This window comes from Metopolophium dirhodum, chromosome 2 (assembly GCF_019925205.1).
Source record: "Metopolophium dirhodum isolate CAU chromosome 2, ASM1992520v1, whole genome shotgun sequence".
NCBI lineage: Eukaryota > Metazoa > Arthropoda > Insecta > Hemiptera > Aphididae > Metopolophium > Metopolophium dirhodum.
Genome location: NC_083561.1, coordinates 9,207,728 through 9,225,641, shown reverse-complemented (window position 1 = coordinate 9,225,641; position 17,914 = coordinate 9,207,728). Strand labels below are relative to the sequence as shown.

General features: G+C 28.5%; 1 protein-coding gene across 1 annotated transcript; it reads right to left on the bottom strand.

Moving 5' to 3' along the window:
- Window positions 1-1,192: 1,192 nt before the first annotated feature.
- LOC132938124 (uncharacterized) lies at window positions 1,193-7,850 on the bottom strand. The gene is made up of 5 exons (XM_061004806.1): window positions 7,650-7,850; window positions 7,439-7,564; window positions 7,347-7,370; window positions 7,101-7,263; window positions 1,193-2,059 (listed from the first exon to the last, which is right to left on the bottom strand). Exons 1-5 carry the CDS (start codon window positions 7,848-7,850, stop codon window positions 1,821-1,823), a joined length of 753 nt encoding a protein of 250 aa, XP_060860789.1. The 3' UTR covers window positions 1,193-1,820.
- Window positions 7,851-17,914: the final 10,064 nt, after the last annotated feature.

Below are 17,914 nucleotides of genomic sequence, written 5' to 3'. Positions count from 1 at the left end.
GCGTGTATTATCAGATGCGGAGATTGATTGCACTTGCACAGAATAGCTTTGTTTAAACATTAATTGAACGTTTTGATGACATTTGCATAACTGCTTAAATCGTTGTAAATCTGTTTTCGAAAAAAAGCTCCCACGAAAAGTGCTTCCCGGGGCAATTGCCCCCCCCCCCCCCTAAATACGCCACTGATGTTAGGAAATATTTGGGGGACTAAGCTCTGCAGCCTCAAGTCTCCCCATCATATTTACACCCGTGCTGACAGCGCGTATACAATCGGTACAAACTTTAACAATGTAAATCGTAAAATGCAGCGTACCTATACCATGTATGCGCAAGCCAGTGAGACTAGACTTGCTAGTTGCTACGATGATATTATAGTGCCATAGACGATAGACCATAGTGTACGTCGATAAGTACAATATCACACTATCACAGATAACATCGAAAATCCATCTGTCTATTTTGAACTGTTTTAAGCCCCGTCCACACCAAAGAAAAATTTGTCGGAAACACGTGTTTCCAACATTGTCGTCGACAATGTTTCCGATTTCCGCTCATAAGCGGTAACATAAATATTTGTCGACGACAATGTCAGAGACATATGTTTCCTACAAATGTTTCTTGGTCTGGACCGGGCTTTATACGTTTCTCATATTTTGTCTTATATGAAAATTGCAATAAACGATTTATTTACATAATAATATCAGTCGCTCGACCTCAATAGTGGGATACGGTTATTAATAATAAGAGATGTAACAATAATAACTTATTATTGTTACATTTCTTGACTAATATTGAGTCTCAAATAATCAAAAAAGTAGTTATATCTATTATACGTATAAAGCATGGTATTTAAATATTTATTGATTGTTAACAATTGTTGGCAACTGCCAAATATTATTATTATCAGCAAAACCATCAGCCTTGTTTTTAAATCTGTATATACTAAGTATATACCTACCTCCGTTAATTTCCATAAGAATCACTACACCGGTAAACTATTGTCCGCTTTCACGTGACCAAAAATCTCAGTAAATTTTATTGAGTTTGCAATTTAACAAAAACACTGTTGGTTATTTCATACGAACGCATTGTCAGTGGGGAACATTATTCTGTTGAAATAAATACAAATGAAAATATACTTCTTAACACAAAAAAAAGACACAATAGGTATGTTGTTTTTGGAGACAATTATGTATATAGCTTCATTATAATTTGTAGAAAATTGCGAAACAAAATCAATTATTGACCAAAACATGGCAAACATACAAAAAATAATTGTAAAAAAATGTATTTAGGTATTTATGATTTTGAATTTTTACGTTGATCAAAATTTAATATAAACAAAAAAGAAAAAAATATTTATTTAGGTATTTATAAATTATAATTTTGACTTTTTTAAATTGAACAAAATATTAACAGAAATTATAATAATGAGATGGAAAAATAAAAAAAAAATAACACCAGACAAGACACAATAAGCTTAGGGGAGTGGTACGTGATTCAGACCACAGCAGGTCACCTATTCACATTCTGCCGGATGGTCGTCCCGCCGTGGCGGACGAGTGCAGTCGATGGCGCGTTTGCTCGCGAGTGACGACCATCGTGACGGAGCGCGAGGCGGGCCCGACCGCAACGTGACGTGACGGCTATAGCGACTATAGTGCGTGACGACCATGTGGAAGTGCTGAAGACAAGACTGTTGTGTCGAAGGCGACGTCAATGGTAAACCGAAAACAGTGAGCGAGCAAAGACAGCAATATCAGTGCTTGCGGAATAGGCTGCAGCGACCGGAGGTTCGAATCGACCGGCGGGATTACCACTATAGACGAAAAATGGAGGGAATCGGCGGATCGCAACGTGGCGAGGTCCTGATACTCTCCGTGATTTTCGTCCTGGAAATCCGTCTCGGCCGCGTCTGCTCGACTGCTTCCGTTGCCGCGACGAGAATAGTTTTCGCGGGACAGACGACGATGCTGACGTCCGTGTTCCTAGCATAATAATATATAACTCCAATTCCCGTCGTGCTTAGAATCTCCGCCGCCGCCGCCATTCTAGTCGCTAGAAAAAAATTATACTATAGGAATACATATATTACAAAGTTCAAACTAAAATGTCCAGAATCTTAAACAGAAAAAACTAATAGACATATTTAGTTTACTAAAGAAATATTAATCATAGAGCACCAAGTTATCAATGTTCAAGTCTATACAAAAAATTCAACTAGAGTTACATAACTAAAATAAAAAATTGAAGGAGGGTGTTGGCACCCGCAGAAAAATGCATTTTAGAAAAAAAAAAAAATTTTAATTTATTTTTTTTGTGAATACACATTAAAAAGTTCAAACTAAAATGTCCAGAATCTTAAACAGAAAAAACTAATAGAAATATTTAATTTATCAAAGAAGTATTATTCATAGGGCACCAAGTTATCTATCTCCAAGTCCATATAAAAAATTCAACTAGTTACATTGTAAAAAAAAATTGAAGGAAGTACTATTCATAGGGCGCCAAGTTGTCAATATTAAAAAAATGTATATAAATTTATTACCTTCAGATAAATTCATAAAAAAAAAATTGAAAAGGAGATATGGGCGCCAACAGGCAAATGCATCTTAGAAGGCAAAACAAAATTTAAAAAAATTTAGTTGGGTGGTAGGCTTGTCAGTGTTTATGAAATCTATACAGAAAGATTAATTGGAATTTAATAACAGAAAAAAAATTATGGAGGAGAGCACGGAAGCCTGTAGGCAAATTAACATCATAAAGCAAATACTAATGAGATAAAATTAAACATAAAGGATTCTCTGAAGACTTACAAATTTGAAAATATTCAAATTAAAAATCAATTGAGTTAAATTTATGAAAAATAATTGAAAGGGAACGCGGGCACCCGCAGGCAAACGCATTTTAAGAAGCAAAAAAAAAAATTGAAAAAAAGTCATATGGCACCAGGTTGTAAATGTTTTAAAAAAAGACATATATACAAAAATATATTGATTGGGGAACGTAAGAGAACCTAACTAGGTAAATTTGAAAGAGGGTGTTGGCGCCCGCAGGCAAATGCATTTTAGAAAACAAAAAAAAATTTAAATAAATTATTTTGTGTGAATACACATTAAAAAGTTCAAACTAAAATGTCCAGAATCTTAAACAGAAAAAACTAATAGAAATATTTAGTTTATCAAAGAAGTATTATTCATAGGACACCAAGTTGTCAATATTAAAAAAAATTTATACAAATGTATAAACTAAAGGTAAATTCATAAAATAAAATTGAAAACAAGATGTGGGCGCCAACAGGCAAATGTATCTTAGAAGGCAAAAAAAAAAATTAAAAAAATTTAGATGGGTGGTGAGCTTGTCAACGTTTAATAAATCTATACAGAAAGATTAATTCGAATGAAATTTCAGTAAAAAAATTATGGAGGGGAGCACGGAAGCCTGTAGGTAAATTAACATCATAAAGCAAATATTAATGAGATGAAATTAAATATTTAGGATTCTCTGAAGACTTACAAATTTGAAAATATTTTAATTAAAAATCAATTGAGTTAAATTTATGAAAAAAAATTGAAAAAAAGTCATATGGCACCAGGTTGTAAATGTTTTAAAAAAAGACATATATACAAAAATATATTGATTGGGGAACGTAAGAGAACCTAACTAGCCTTTTATACAAAAAAATCTACTAGAGTTCAATGAATTGAAAAAAAAAAAATTTGGAGAAACCTGAGTGAAATAACACTAAACAAAAGAATAGGTATACTGGAAGCTAAATATTGTTATACATATTAACTACAATCCAAAAACTAGGTACCGTTTACATTATAATAATACGAACAGTTATTATGATCAGAGGTATAGTATACACCGTAGAGTATCACCGTAATATATGTATTAGAAAACGTATAAAAATTAATGTAATTTATTAGGGATGAAAAAAAATGTTTAATTTAAAATAATATTGTGTTTTACATATTAAATTACAAACTATAAAGTCTAAATGCAAATAAAAACATAGTCAGATATCTGTTTTAGTCTTTGTAAATATGTGCGGAAAAAAATTAGATTTAGTACAATGTCAAAAAATGTGGGAAGAAAACCTTGAGGATTCTTCGTCAATAGGATATTAAAACACAAAACCATATTGTAAATTAAAACTATTGATTTTATACATTTTCTATTTACAAAAACTTATAGGTAAGTATTGAAAACCTTATAAAATCCTAACAAAATAATATTTTGTTATATTTTAAAATACATTTTATAATTTGTTGTGGTAAAATATCATTAATTAATGTTGGCTGTATTTAAGTTTTTAATAACTATACTGGTACAACTCTAGCTGACTCTAGCTTTAAGACCGTGTTAAAAACTATGATAATTAGTTAACGTCTAATTTCCTGTCCTATCCTAACTCAACCAAATTAATAATATTTAAATATTTTCTTTCATTGTTATGTTTACAATATCGAATACCTTGATAGTTAGTAGGAAAATATCATCGCAAAGCTCATGACCAGTGATGATAGTCGTCTATCATCACCATAGCTTCAACTAACCATAGGTTTACCTAACTAACCTTCTTAGGACTTATTAGGACACTGAATAAAAAGATCCTGAGTTGCAGGTTGTTGAACTTAAGTGTTTGATTATCAAGTTGATTCTTTGATTGTTGACACCTTCCTAATCCATGCTATGAGCCCATTGATAATATAGAAATTCGCTAGACTAAACCGGTTTAAAATTATCCCACATTATCCCGCACCGGGATAATGAACCATGTAAATAATATGGTCCAAACATCCCGGTGCATTATTTTTCACACCGGTTTAGTCTAGCGAATTTCTACAATGAATATATGGATAGGCCACACCTATGTTAAATACATTTGAGGCCGCGTTCTCGGAGGGGAAGGCAATTGAGGCTCCTTTATATTGATAGTCGATACTCGATATAGGTATACTTTATTTGGCCTCAATTGTTCCCCTCGAAGACCGCTGATAAGACCATTATGTCCTATCCATATCTTTATTATCTATGATGGAGCCATACCCAGCTCACTCGTGTAAACATTTTGAAGCACATGTAAAAGAAACCAATGAGTCTCCATTAATGATTTATCAGCATCTATCCTCTCACAACACACACTTGGAGACAACACATGCACATGAAAGGTTTTTTTTAAAACAACTTTTTTAATGATATTTTTTAGCTTTATGTTTTTTAAAAATACCAAGAAAATGTCGAGCATGGGAGCAACTTTATATCGTATTCAATTAATTTTATTTTGGACTTATTGAAACATGCTATGGAGGGTGGTCCTTTTGGTCGTCCAGTGTCAGTAATGTGGCGACCCGGCACATCTCTTTTTGATAAATGATTAAATACTTAATCAAGTCTTCCAATTTACTAAACATTTATATTTTGTAGATAATTTGGGATAATTTGAAGAAAAATTTGAAATTGAAGAGAGACTGTGTGAATTAACAAAATATGTGGTGTGAAATGTACATTTGAACACCTGTTATAATGTATCATATTGAACTTAAAAAAAAACACCTACAAGTTTAGTTGGCACTGGTAATTTAAACAAATCACTTATACTTAATAATTTTACAACAGATAATTTAATCACATCATCCCTATTATTTTTGTAAATTTTTTTTATAATAACTATATCATCATTTTCTAAAATAAAAAACTGATTTTTAATATTTTTACGGCAAATAACGTAGTTGTTAGATTTAAGAGTAATTTGATGGTAAAATGTTAATTCAAAGTTTGAAAGATTTTCATCTATTTTAAAATACTTTAAAATACATTTATTTGGTGTGATGGTTTTCAATTCTTCACATTCAAGTGCTATTATTTTGTTTTTTATTTCAGAAAGTGGATATTTACAGCATTTCATTGACTTCTTTAGAGTTTGAAGGTAATTTTCGTACTTGAATGCACTGAAATTGTCCAATGGACCATATTACCATTAATCTAACAAAAAAAGGTAGATGAATTAAACTGTGCAAATTGTAGTTAATGAACTGAGGTCCGTAAATAGTTGAATAACTTTCAAAAAATTCTCTTATCAATTTTGAGGCTAAATTATTATATTTATTACAAACTTCATTTGAACACAAAATTCTAATAGATATGAATAGGAGAAGAAAATGATTATATTTTTCTTTAGACAAATTTGATTTTAAGACAACAACACCTGTGTATAGCAAAAATTCACAGAACTCGGTAGCCTTCCAAAACTCTTATATTATCTAGTGATCTAGGCAAACGAGCAAACTCTGACGGTACCGATTTTCTCAAATTAAATAGGGATAAAGAAATGGAATCTTTTTTTTCTTCCAAAATTCTTAAGTGCTTTTTTCCTTTAATCCAGAATTCTAACAGTCTTTTCATCACACCTTGACATACACAACGCATGTAATCTAAGACCACACATTTTATTATATCAATTGGAAGATTTATTAACGGACTAGATCCATTTTTATGGTACTCAGAGTTTGATTTTAATCTAAATGAATTATTTGTTCTAAGTGGCGCCGAAAAATCTAAGAAACAAACTTTATTTTCGATATAATCACCTTCAACTTCACATGAAGAACAAGAAAAATAGCCGTTATGATTTTTACATTCAATAAAAAAGCTTTAGCCGGCGCGTCAGCTACAATATGAGCTACTTCAAAATTTATTAGCTTGTCGTTAATTTTAATACCTGATGTTAAAATGCTATTCAGTTCATTAATAAATGGACGTAAGTACTCGTTTACATCACCGGGTTTGCCTTTAAAGCTGTGATAAATACCAACTGGAAATATTTTGTTTGAAAAAATTGGTACATTGATAAGTGATAAAAGAATAGGCCAAAACTGAGTCTTAGAGCTTTTAGCTAAAGGTAGCCCATCAATATTAAAACTCAATTTTATTGTGATATTATTCGGAATGCTATCTATTTCTTTGACTAAATGAGGTTGTACAATATTGTAAATACCTAAATCCAGATATGATCCATTTTCTATTTCTAGAATAGGTCTAATAACCTTATATTTATGGAGAATTGTTTGAATATCTTTGGGAACTTGTATACCTGTACTTCTAAGAATTTTCAAAATTTCATTAGCACACGCGTGAGATACGTTGAACTGCACGGCCCATTTTCGGAGATGTTGCACAAGATCTTTGTTCTTGTCTTTGATTGAACTAGTTGCACATATTAAATCTTCAATAGGCTGGATGTCTTCAGAAAAATTCTAAAAATTAATTTTATTATAATTTATAATTTAAAAAAAATTATTAGGTAGGTAGGTAGGTAAAAATAGATTGAAATGCTTACAGTTAAATTACAAAATTGATTAGTCTGTACTTATATGATATACCCTTCATTAAACTAATAATCAGTAAATCTTTGATTTTGAATTTTGTTACATCTTTTTCAAATGCCCTGCCAGTCCAGGAACAGTCAATAACAAATTTGTTGGTAAATGTTTTGGATAAAATACGACGAAGATGTGTCTTACCATCGTTACCACCAATTGAACAAAACATATTTTTCTGTCAACAGAATTTGTTCAGAACAATCTCAATAAATTAAAATTTTAAGAATAAAATAAATAAATAGATGATTCCATTAACATACCAATTTCTCTTTTATATTACAATCAATCTGTAATACTTTTTCACACTCAACAACACTTTCTTTAGAAGACAATGGAAACTGTGATAAAAACGACACATCTTCAGTATCATTTGAAAAATCAAATGTTGGTACCATTTGACTGGTGAAACGTTTAACATCATCTTTTAAACTATCTATCTTATTACAAAGTCTATCGTTCATCATTCGATTAGCTATCAATTCTTCATAAATTTGTTTGAATAATATGTGAATTCCTTCAAACAAAAATATGTAAATTATTAAGCATTTCTTTCAATCTTATTTCAAGAGTTACATTACTAAAAAAAAAAAATTGAAGGAGGGTGTTGGCGCCCGCAGGCAAATGCATTTTAGAAAACAAAAAAAAATTTAAATAAATTATTTTGTGTGAATACACATTAAAAAGTTCAAACTAAAATGTCCAGAATCTTAAACAGAAAAAACAAATAGAAATATTTAGTTTATCAAAGAAATATTATTTGTAAGGCACCAAGTTATCAATGTTCAAGTCAATACAAAAAATTCAACAAGAGTTACATTACTAAAAAAAAAAAATTGAAGGAGGGTGTTGGCGCCCGCAGGCAAATGCATTTTAGAAAACAAAAAAAAAATTTAAATAAATTATTTTGTGTGAGTACACATTAAAAAGTTCAAACTAAAATGTCCAGAATCTTAAACAGAAAAAACTAATAGAAATATTTAGTTTATCAAAGAAGTATTATTCGTAGGGCACCAAGTTATCAATGTTCAAATCTATACAAAAAATTCAACAAGAGTTACTAAATTACTAAAAAAAAATTTGAAAGAGGGTGTTGGTGCCTGCAGGCAAATGCATTTTAGAAAACAAAAAAAAATTTAAATAAATTATTTTGTGTGAATACACATTAAAAAGTTCAAACTAAAATGTCCAGAATCTTAAACAGAAAAAACTATTAGAAATATTTAGTTTATCAAAGAAGTATTATTCATAGGGCACCAAGTTATCAATGTTCAAGTCTATACAAAAAATTCAACAAGAGTTACATTACTAAAAAAAAAAAATTGAAGGAGGGTGTTGGCGCCCGCAGGCAAATGCATTTTAGAAAACAAAAAAAAAATTTAAATAAATTATTTTGTGTGAGTACACATTAAAAAGTTCAAACTAAAATGTCCAGAATCTTAAACAGAAAAAACAAATAGAAATATTTAGTTTATCAAAGAAATATTATTTGTAAGGCACCAAGTTATCAATGTTCAAGTCAATACAAAAAATTCAACAAGAGTTACATTACTAAAAAAAAAAAATTGAAGGAGGGTGTTGGCGCCCGCAGGCAAATGCATTTTAGAAAACAAAAAAAAATTTTAATTAATTAATTTGTGTGAGTACACATTAAAAAGTTCAAACTAAAATGTCCAGAATCTTAAACAGAAAAAACAAATAGAAATATTTAGTTTATCAAAGAAATATTATTCGTAGGGCACCAAGTTATCAATGTTCAAGTCAATACAAAAAATTCAACAAGAGTTACATTACTAAAAAAAAAAAATTGAAGGAGGGTGTTGGCGCCCGCAGGCAAATGCATTTTAGAAAACAAAAAAAAATTTTAATTAATTAATTTGTGTGAATACACATTAAAAAGTTTAAACTAAAATGTCCAGAATCTTAAACAGAAAAAACTAATAGAAATATTTAGTTTATCAAAGAAGTATTATTCGTAGGGCACCAAGTTATCAATGTTCAAATCTATACAAAAAATTCAACAAGAGTTACTAAATTACTAAAAAAAAATTTGAAAGAGGGTGTTGGTGCCTGCAGGCAAATGCATTTTAGAAAACAAAAAAAAATTTAAATAAATTATTTTGTGTGAATACACATTAAAAAGTTCAAACTAAAATGTCCAGAATCTTAAACAGAAAAAACTATTAGAAATATTTAGTTTATCAAAGAAGTATTATTCATAGGGCACCAAGTTATCAATGTTCAAGTCTATACAAAAAATTCAACAAGAGTTACATTACTAAAAAAAAAAAATTGAAGGAGGGTGTTGGCGCCCGCAGGCAAATGCATTTTAGAAAACAAAAAAAAAATTTAAATAAATTATTTTGTGTGAGTACACATTAAAAAGTTCAAACTAAAATGTCCAGAATCTTAAACAGAAAAAACTTATAGAAATATTTAGTTTATCAAAGAAATATTATTTGTAAGGCACCAAGTTATCAATGTTCAAGTCAATACAAAAAATTCAACAAGAGTTACATTACTAAAAAAAAAAAATTGAAGGAGGGTGTTGGCGCCCGCAGGCAAATGCATTTTAGAAAACAAAAAAAAATTTTAATTAATTAATTTGTGTGAATACACATTAAAAAGTTTAAACTAAAATGTCCAGAATCTTAAACAGAAAAAACTAATAGAAATATTTAGTTTATCAAAGAAGTATTATTCGTAGGGCACCAAGTTATCAATGTTCAAGTCAATACAAAAAATTCAACAAGAGTTACATTACTAAAAAAAAAAAATTGAAGGAGGGTGTTGGCGCCCGCAGGCAAATGCATTTTAGAAAACAAAAAAAAATTTTAATTAATTAATTTGTGTGAATACACATTAAAAAGTTTAAACTAAAATGTCCAGAATCTTAAACAGAAAAAACTAATAGAAATATTTAGTTTATCAAAGAAGTATTATTCGTAGGGCACCAAGTTATCAATGTTCAAATCTATACAAAAAATTCAACAAGAGTTACTAAATTACTAAAAAAAAATTTGAAAGAGGGTGTTGGTGCCTGCAGGCAAATGCATTTTAGAAAACAAAAAAAAATTTAAATAAATTATTTTGTGTGAATACACATTAAAAAGTTCAAACTAAAATGTCCAGAATCTTAAACAGAAAAAACTATTAGAAATATTTAGTTTATCAAAGAAGTATTATTCATAGGGCACCAAGTTATCAATGTTCAAGTCTATACAAAAAATTCAACAAGAGTTACATTACTAAAAAAAAAAAATTGAAGGAGGGTGTTGGCGCCCGCAGGCAAATGCATTTTAGAAAACAAAAAAAAAATTTAAATAAATTATTTTGTGTGAGTACACATTAAAAAGTTCAAACTAAAATGTCCAGAATCTTAAACAGAAAAAACAAATACAAATATTTAGTTTATCAAAGAAATATTATTTGTAAGGCACCAAGTTATCAATGTTCAAGTCAATACAAAAAATTCAACAAGAGTTACATTACTAAAAAAAAAAAAATTGAAGGAGGGTGTTGGCGCCCGCAGGCAAATGCATTTTAGAAAACAAAAAAAAATTTTAATTAATTAATTTGTGTGAGTACACATTAAAAAGTTCAAACTAAAATGTCCAGAATCTTAAACAGAAAAAACAAATAGAAATATTTAGTTTATCAAAGAAATATTATTCGTAGGGCACCAAGTTATCAATGTTCAAGTCAATACAAAAAATTCAACAAGAGTTACATTACTAAAAAAAAAAAATTGAAGGAGGGTGTTGGCGCCCGCAGGCAAATGCATTTTAGAAAACAAAAAAAAATTTTAATTAATTAATTTGTGTGAATACACATTAAAAAGTTTAAACTAAAATGTCCAGAATCTTAAACAGAAAAAACTAATAGAAATATTTAGTTTATCAAAGAAGTATTATTCGTAGGGCACCAAGTTATCAATGTTCAAATCTATACAAAAAATTCAACAAGAGTTACTAAATTACTAAAAAAAAATTTGAAAGAGGGTGTTGGTGCCTGCAGGCAAATGCATTTTAGAAAACAAAAAAAAATTTAAATAAATTATTTTGTGTGAATACACATTAAAAAGTTCAAACTAAAATGTCCAGAATCTTAAACAGAAAAAACTATTAGAAATATTTAGTTTATCAAAGAAGTATTATTCATAGGGCACCAAGTTATCAATGTTCAAGTCTATACAAAAAATTCAACAAGAGTTACATTACTAAAAAAAAAAAATTGAAGGAGGGTGTTGGCGCCCGCAGGCAAATGCATTTTAGAAAACAAAAAAAAAATTTAAATAAATTATTTTGTGTGAGTACACATTAAAAAGTTCAAACTAAAATGTCCAGAATCTTAAACAGAAAAAACAAATAGAAATATTTAGTTTATCAAAGAAATATTATTTGTAAGGCACCAAGTTATCAATGTTCAAGTCAATACAAAAAATTCAACAAGAGTTACATTACTAAAAAAAAAAAATTGAAGGAGGGTGTTGGCGCCCGCAGGCAAATGCATTTTAGAAAACAAAAAAAAATTTTAATTAATTAATTTGTGTGAGTACACATTAAAAAGTTCAAACTAAAATGTCCAGAATCTTAAACAGAAAAAACAAATAGAAATATTTAGTTTATCAAAGAAATATTATTCGTAGGGCACCAAGTTATCAATGTTCAAGTCTATACAAAAAATTCAACAAGAGTTACATTACTAAAAAAAAAAAATTGAAGGAGGGTGTTGGCGCCCGCAGGCAAATGCATTTTAGAAAACAAAAAAAAAATTTAAATAAATTATTTTGTGTGAGTACACATTAAAAAGTTCAAACTAAAATGTCCAGAATCTTAAACAGAAAAAACAAATAGAAATATTTAGTTTATCAAAGAAATATTATTTGTAAGGCACCAAGTTATCAATGTTCAAGTCAATACAAAAAATTCAACAAGAGTTACATTACTAAAAAAAAAAATTTGAAAGAGGGTGTTGGTGCCTGCAGGCAAATGCATTTTAGAAAACAAAAAAAAATTTAAATAAATTATTTTGTGTGAATACACATTAAAAAGTTCAAACTAAAATGTCCAGAATCTTAAACAGAAAAAACTTATAGAAATATTTAGTTTATCAAAGAAATATTATTTGTAAGGCACCAAGTTATCAATGTTCAAGTCAATACAAAAAATTCAACAAGAGTTACATTACTAAAAAAAAAAAATTGAATGAGGGTGTTGGCGCCCGCAGGCAAATGCATTTTAGAAAACAAAAAAAAATTTTAATTAATTAATTTGTGTGAGTACACATTAAAAAGTTCAAACTAAAATGTCCAGAATCTTAAACAGAAAAAACAAATAGAAATATTTAGTTTATCAAAGAAATATTATTCGTAGGGCACCAAGTTATCAATGTTCAAGTCAATACAAAAAAATCAACAAGAGTTACATTACTAAAAAAAAAAAATTGAAGGAGGGTGTTGGCGCCCGCAGGCAAATGCATTTTAGAAAACAAAAAAAAATTTTAATTAATTAATTTGTGTGAATACACATTAAAAAGTTTAAACTAAAATGTCCAGAATCTTAAACAGAAAAAACTAATAGAAATATTTAGTTTATCAAAGAAGTATTATTCGTAGGGCACCAAGTTATCAATGTTCAAATCTATACAAAAAATTCAACAAGAGTTACTAAATTACTAAAAAAAAATTTGAAAGAGGGTGTTGGTGCCTGCAGGCAAATGCATTTTAGAAAACAAAAAAAAATTTAAATAAATTATTTTGTGTGAATACACATTAAAAAGTTCAAACTAAAATGTCCAGAATCTTAAACAGAAAAAACTATTAGAAATATTTAGTTTATCAAAGAAGTATTATTCATAGGGCACCAAGTTATCAATGTTCAAGTCTATACAAAAAATCCAACAAGAGTTACATTACTAAAAAAAAAAAATTGAAGGAGGGTGTTGGCGCCCGCAGGCAAATGCATTTTAGAAAACAAAAAAAAAATTTAAATAAATTATTTTGTGTGAGTACACATTAAAAAGTTCAAACTAAAATGTCCAGAATCTTAAACAGAAAAAACAAATAGAAATATTTAGTTTATCAAAGAAATATTATTTGTAAGGCACCAAGTTATCAATGTTCAAGTCAATACAAAAAATTCAACAAGAGTTACATTACTAAAAAAAAAAAATTGAAGGAGGGTGTTGGCGCCCGCAGGCAAATGCATTTTAGAAAACAAAAAAAAATTTTAATTAATTAATTTGTGTGAGTACACATTAAAAAGTTCAAACTAAAATGTCCAGAATCTTAAACAGAAAAAACAAATAGAAATATTTAGTTTATCAAAGAAATATTATTCGTAGGGCACCAAGTTATCAATGTTCAAGTCAATACAAAAAATTCAACAAGAGTTACATTACTAAAAAAAAAAAATTGAAGGAGGGTGTTGGCGCCCGCAGGCAAATGCATTTTAGAAAACAAAAAAAAATTTTAATTAATTAATTTGTGTGAATACACATTAAAAAGTTTAAACTAAAATGTCCAGAATCTTAAACAGAAAAAACTAATAGAAATATTTAGTTTATCAAAGAAGTATTATTCGTAGGGCACCAAGTTATCAATGTTCAAATCTATACAAAAAATTCAACAAGAGTTACTACATTACTAAAAAAAAATTTGAAAGAGGGTGTTGGTGCCTGCAGGCAAATGCATTTTAGAAAACAAAAAAAAATTTAAATAAATTATTTTGTGTGAATACACATTAAAAAGTTCAAACTAAAATGTCCAGAATCTTAAACAGAAAAAACTTATAGAAATATTTAGTTTATCAAAGAAGTATTATTCATAGGGCACCAATAGTTATCAATATTCAAGTCAATACAAAAAATTCAACTAGAGTTACATTACTAAAAAAAAATTTGAAAGAGGGTGTTGGCGCCTACAGGCAAATGCATTTTATAAAACAAAAAAAAATTTTAATTAATTAAATTGTGTGAATACACATTAAAAAGTTCAAACTAAAATGTCCAGAATCTTAAACAGAAAAAACTAATAGAAATATTTAGTTTATCAAAGAAGTATTATTCATAGGGCACCAAGTTGTCAATATTAAAAAAAATTTATACAAATTTATAAACTAAAGGTAAATTCATAAAATAAAATTGAAAACAAGATGCGGGCGCCAACAGGCAAATGTATCTTAGAAGGCAAAAAAAAAAATTAAAAAAATTTAGATGGGTGGTGAGCTTGTCAACGTTTAATAAATCTATACAGAAAGATTAATTCGAATGAAATAACAGTAAAAAAATTATGGAGGGGAGCACGGAAGCCTGTAGGTAAATTAACATCATAAAGCAAATATTAATGAGATGAAATTAAATATTTAGGATTCTCTGAAGACTTACAAATTTGAAAATATTTTAATTAAAAATCGATTGAGTTAAATTTATGAAAAAAAATTGAAAAAAAGTCATATGGCACCAGGTTGTAAATGTTTTAAAAAAAGACATATATACAAAAATATATTGATTGGGGAACGTAAGAGAACCTAACTAGCCTTTTATACAAAAAAATCTACTAGAGTTCAATGAATTGAAAAAAAAAAAATTTGGAGAAACCTGAGTGAAATAACACTAAACAAAAGAATAGGTATACTGGAAGCTAAATATTGTTATACATATTAACTACAATCCAAAAACTAGGTACCGTTTACATTATAATAATACGAACAGTTATTATGATCAGAGGTATAGTATACACCGTAGAGTATCACCGTAATATATGTATTAGAAAACGTATAAAAATTAATGTAATTTATTAGGGATGAAAAAAAATGTTTAATTTAAAATAATATTGTGTTTTACATATTAAATTACAAACTATAAAGTCTAAATGCAAATAAAAACATAGTCAGATATCTGTTTTAGTCTTTGTAAATATGTGCGGAAAAAAATTAGATTTAGTACAATGTCAAAAAATGTGGGAAGAAAACCTTGAGGATTCTTCGTCAATAGGATATTAAAACACAAAACCATATTGTAAATTAAAACTATTGATTTTATACATTTTCTATTTACAAAAACTTATAGGTAAGTATTGAAAACCTTATAAAATCCTAACAAAATAATATTTTGTTATATTTTAAAATACATTTTATAATTTGTTGTGGTAAAAAAATTATTAATTAATGTTGGCTGTATTTAAGTTTTTAATAACTATACTGGTACAACTCTAGCTGACTCTAGCTTTAAGACCGTGTTAAAAACTATGATAATTAGTTAACGTCTAATTTCCTGTCCTATCCTAACTCAACCAAATTAATAATATTTAAATATTTTCTTTCATTGTTATGTTTACAATATCGAATACCTTGATAGTTAGTAGGAAAATATCATCGCAAAGCTCATGACCAGTGATGATAGTCGTCTATCATCACCATAGCTTCAACTAACCATAGGTTTACCTAACTAACCTTCTTAGGACTTATTAGGACACTGAATAAAAAGATCCTGAGTTGCAGGTTGTTGAACTTAAGTGTTTGATTATCAAGTTGATTCTTTGATTGTTGACACCTTCCTAATCCATGCTATGAGCCCATAGATAATGAATATATGGATAGGCCACACCTATGTTAAATACATTTGAGGCCGCGTTCTCGGAGGGGAAGGCAATTGAGGCTCCTTTATATTGATAGTCGATACTCGATATAGGTATACTTTATTTGGCCTCAATTGTTCCCCTCGAAGACCGCTGATAAGACCATTATGTCCTATCCATATCTTTATTATCTATGATGGAGCCATACCCAGCTCACTCGTGTAAACATTTTGAAGCACATGTAAAAGAAACCAATGAGTCTCCATTAATGATTTATCAGCATCTATCCTCTCACAACACACACTTGGAGACAACACATGCACATGAAAGGTTTTTTTTAAAACAACTTTTTTAATGATATTTTTTAGCTTTATGTTTTTTAAAAATACCAGGAAAATGTCGAGCATGGGAGCAACTTTATATCGTATTCAATTAATTTTATTTTGGACTTATTGAAACATGCTATGGAGGGTGGTCCTTTTGGTCGTCCAGTGTCCACAAATATTTCAATTCATAATATGAAATCCTAGCCTTGTCCCCCATACTCTGATATTAAAAGCCCACCCCACCTTCATATTCTCTATGCAAAAAATAAATTTAAGACAAATTTGTAAATCAATGCACAGTCTCTCTATTGTATTAATATTTGTGATTTCATTAATTTTCAGTATTTTGTATAATTAGATTGGGAAAACATATGACAATATTATGAACACAAGACTGTGACTAACACAATCATACTTTGATAAAAGTATATGATATAAGTACCTTCTATATTTGAATTAATCGTTTTTTTTCCGGTAGAGTTTGTAACTAATACAATCATAATATAATATGAGTATAGTACATTTCGTAATATTTTTTTATAATATTTACTGTTAGTGAAATATTAAGTTTGTATTTCTATTATAATATATGTTACCTATGATATTTATGGACGTCACTTGCACCATGGCCCCTTGATATAGTAATTTGGCGACCCGGCACATCTCTTTTTGATAAATGATTAAATACTTAATCAAGTCTTCCAATTTACTAAACATTTATATTTTGTAGATAATTTGGGATAATTTGAAGAAAAATTTGAAATTGAAGAGAGACTGTGTGAATTAACAAAATATGTGGTGTGAAATGTACATTTGAACACCTGTTATAATGTATTATATTGAACTTAAGTTAATTTTTTATAATGTTCTATAATAAACATTTGAACATTTATTACAATGTACGTATATTATACATAGATTTCAAGTATGATTTTTTCGATAGTTACCTACCTACTACAATACAAGACACTTTATTTTTATATTTTGAAGCAATATATGTTTTGGATTATTTAGATCTATATAAACTAAATTTCAGACCCGTAGTTTAGTATTTAAAGTTTATATGATCAGAGTCGTGGAACCATATTTTTTCAGATTCTACTAGAATGTTGTAGTTAAATTAAACTATAAATTATAATAGGTATGTGGAATAACAGTACCTAACCTTCTACGATAATTTGTTATGAATATAATATTATAAGTAATAGCTCAAATTTAGCACTTTTACAGTACTTAACCCTACAATGCATAGTGTTGCCCACTGGCAACAATCTGTTTGTATTGATGTAAAATAGTATACGTAAATAGTAAATAGTATAATATACGCATGAATATCTTTGAAAAGTTGTAAACAATCAAACTAAAATATAAGTAGAACAATTGATATAGCTGCTTGTTTTATTTTACGTATAAATGTTAATGTGCAACACATATTTAGAAATCACTTATATTTTGATAAAACATATCACTTCAAACGATGAAATATCAAAGTATATTAACCTAGTAACGTTTAAAAAAATATTTTTATGTTGGCGACACTGTAATTGACACGATGGTTTGGTTGTGGAACAGTTGTCGATTCGCAATTTTGTAAAATACCTGTTTTTGACTTTGTTGCCAGACA

Coding starts and splice junctions, on each gene's coding strand:
- LOC132938124 (XM_061004806.1), bottom strand. CDS start 7,850: ATGAACGATAGACTTTGTAATAAGATAGATAGTTTAAAAGATGATGTT. Junction 7,565..7,649: donor GTAATATAAAAGAGAAATTG/GTATGTTAATGG, acceptor TTCTGTTGACAG/AAAAATATGTTTTGTTCAAT. Junction 7,371..7,438: donor GCAGGGCATTTGAAAAAGAT/GTAACAAAATTC, acceptor ATATAAGTACAG/ACTAATCAATTTTGTAATTT.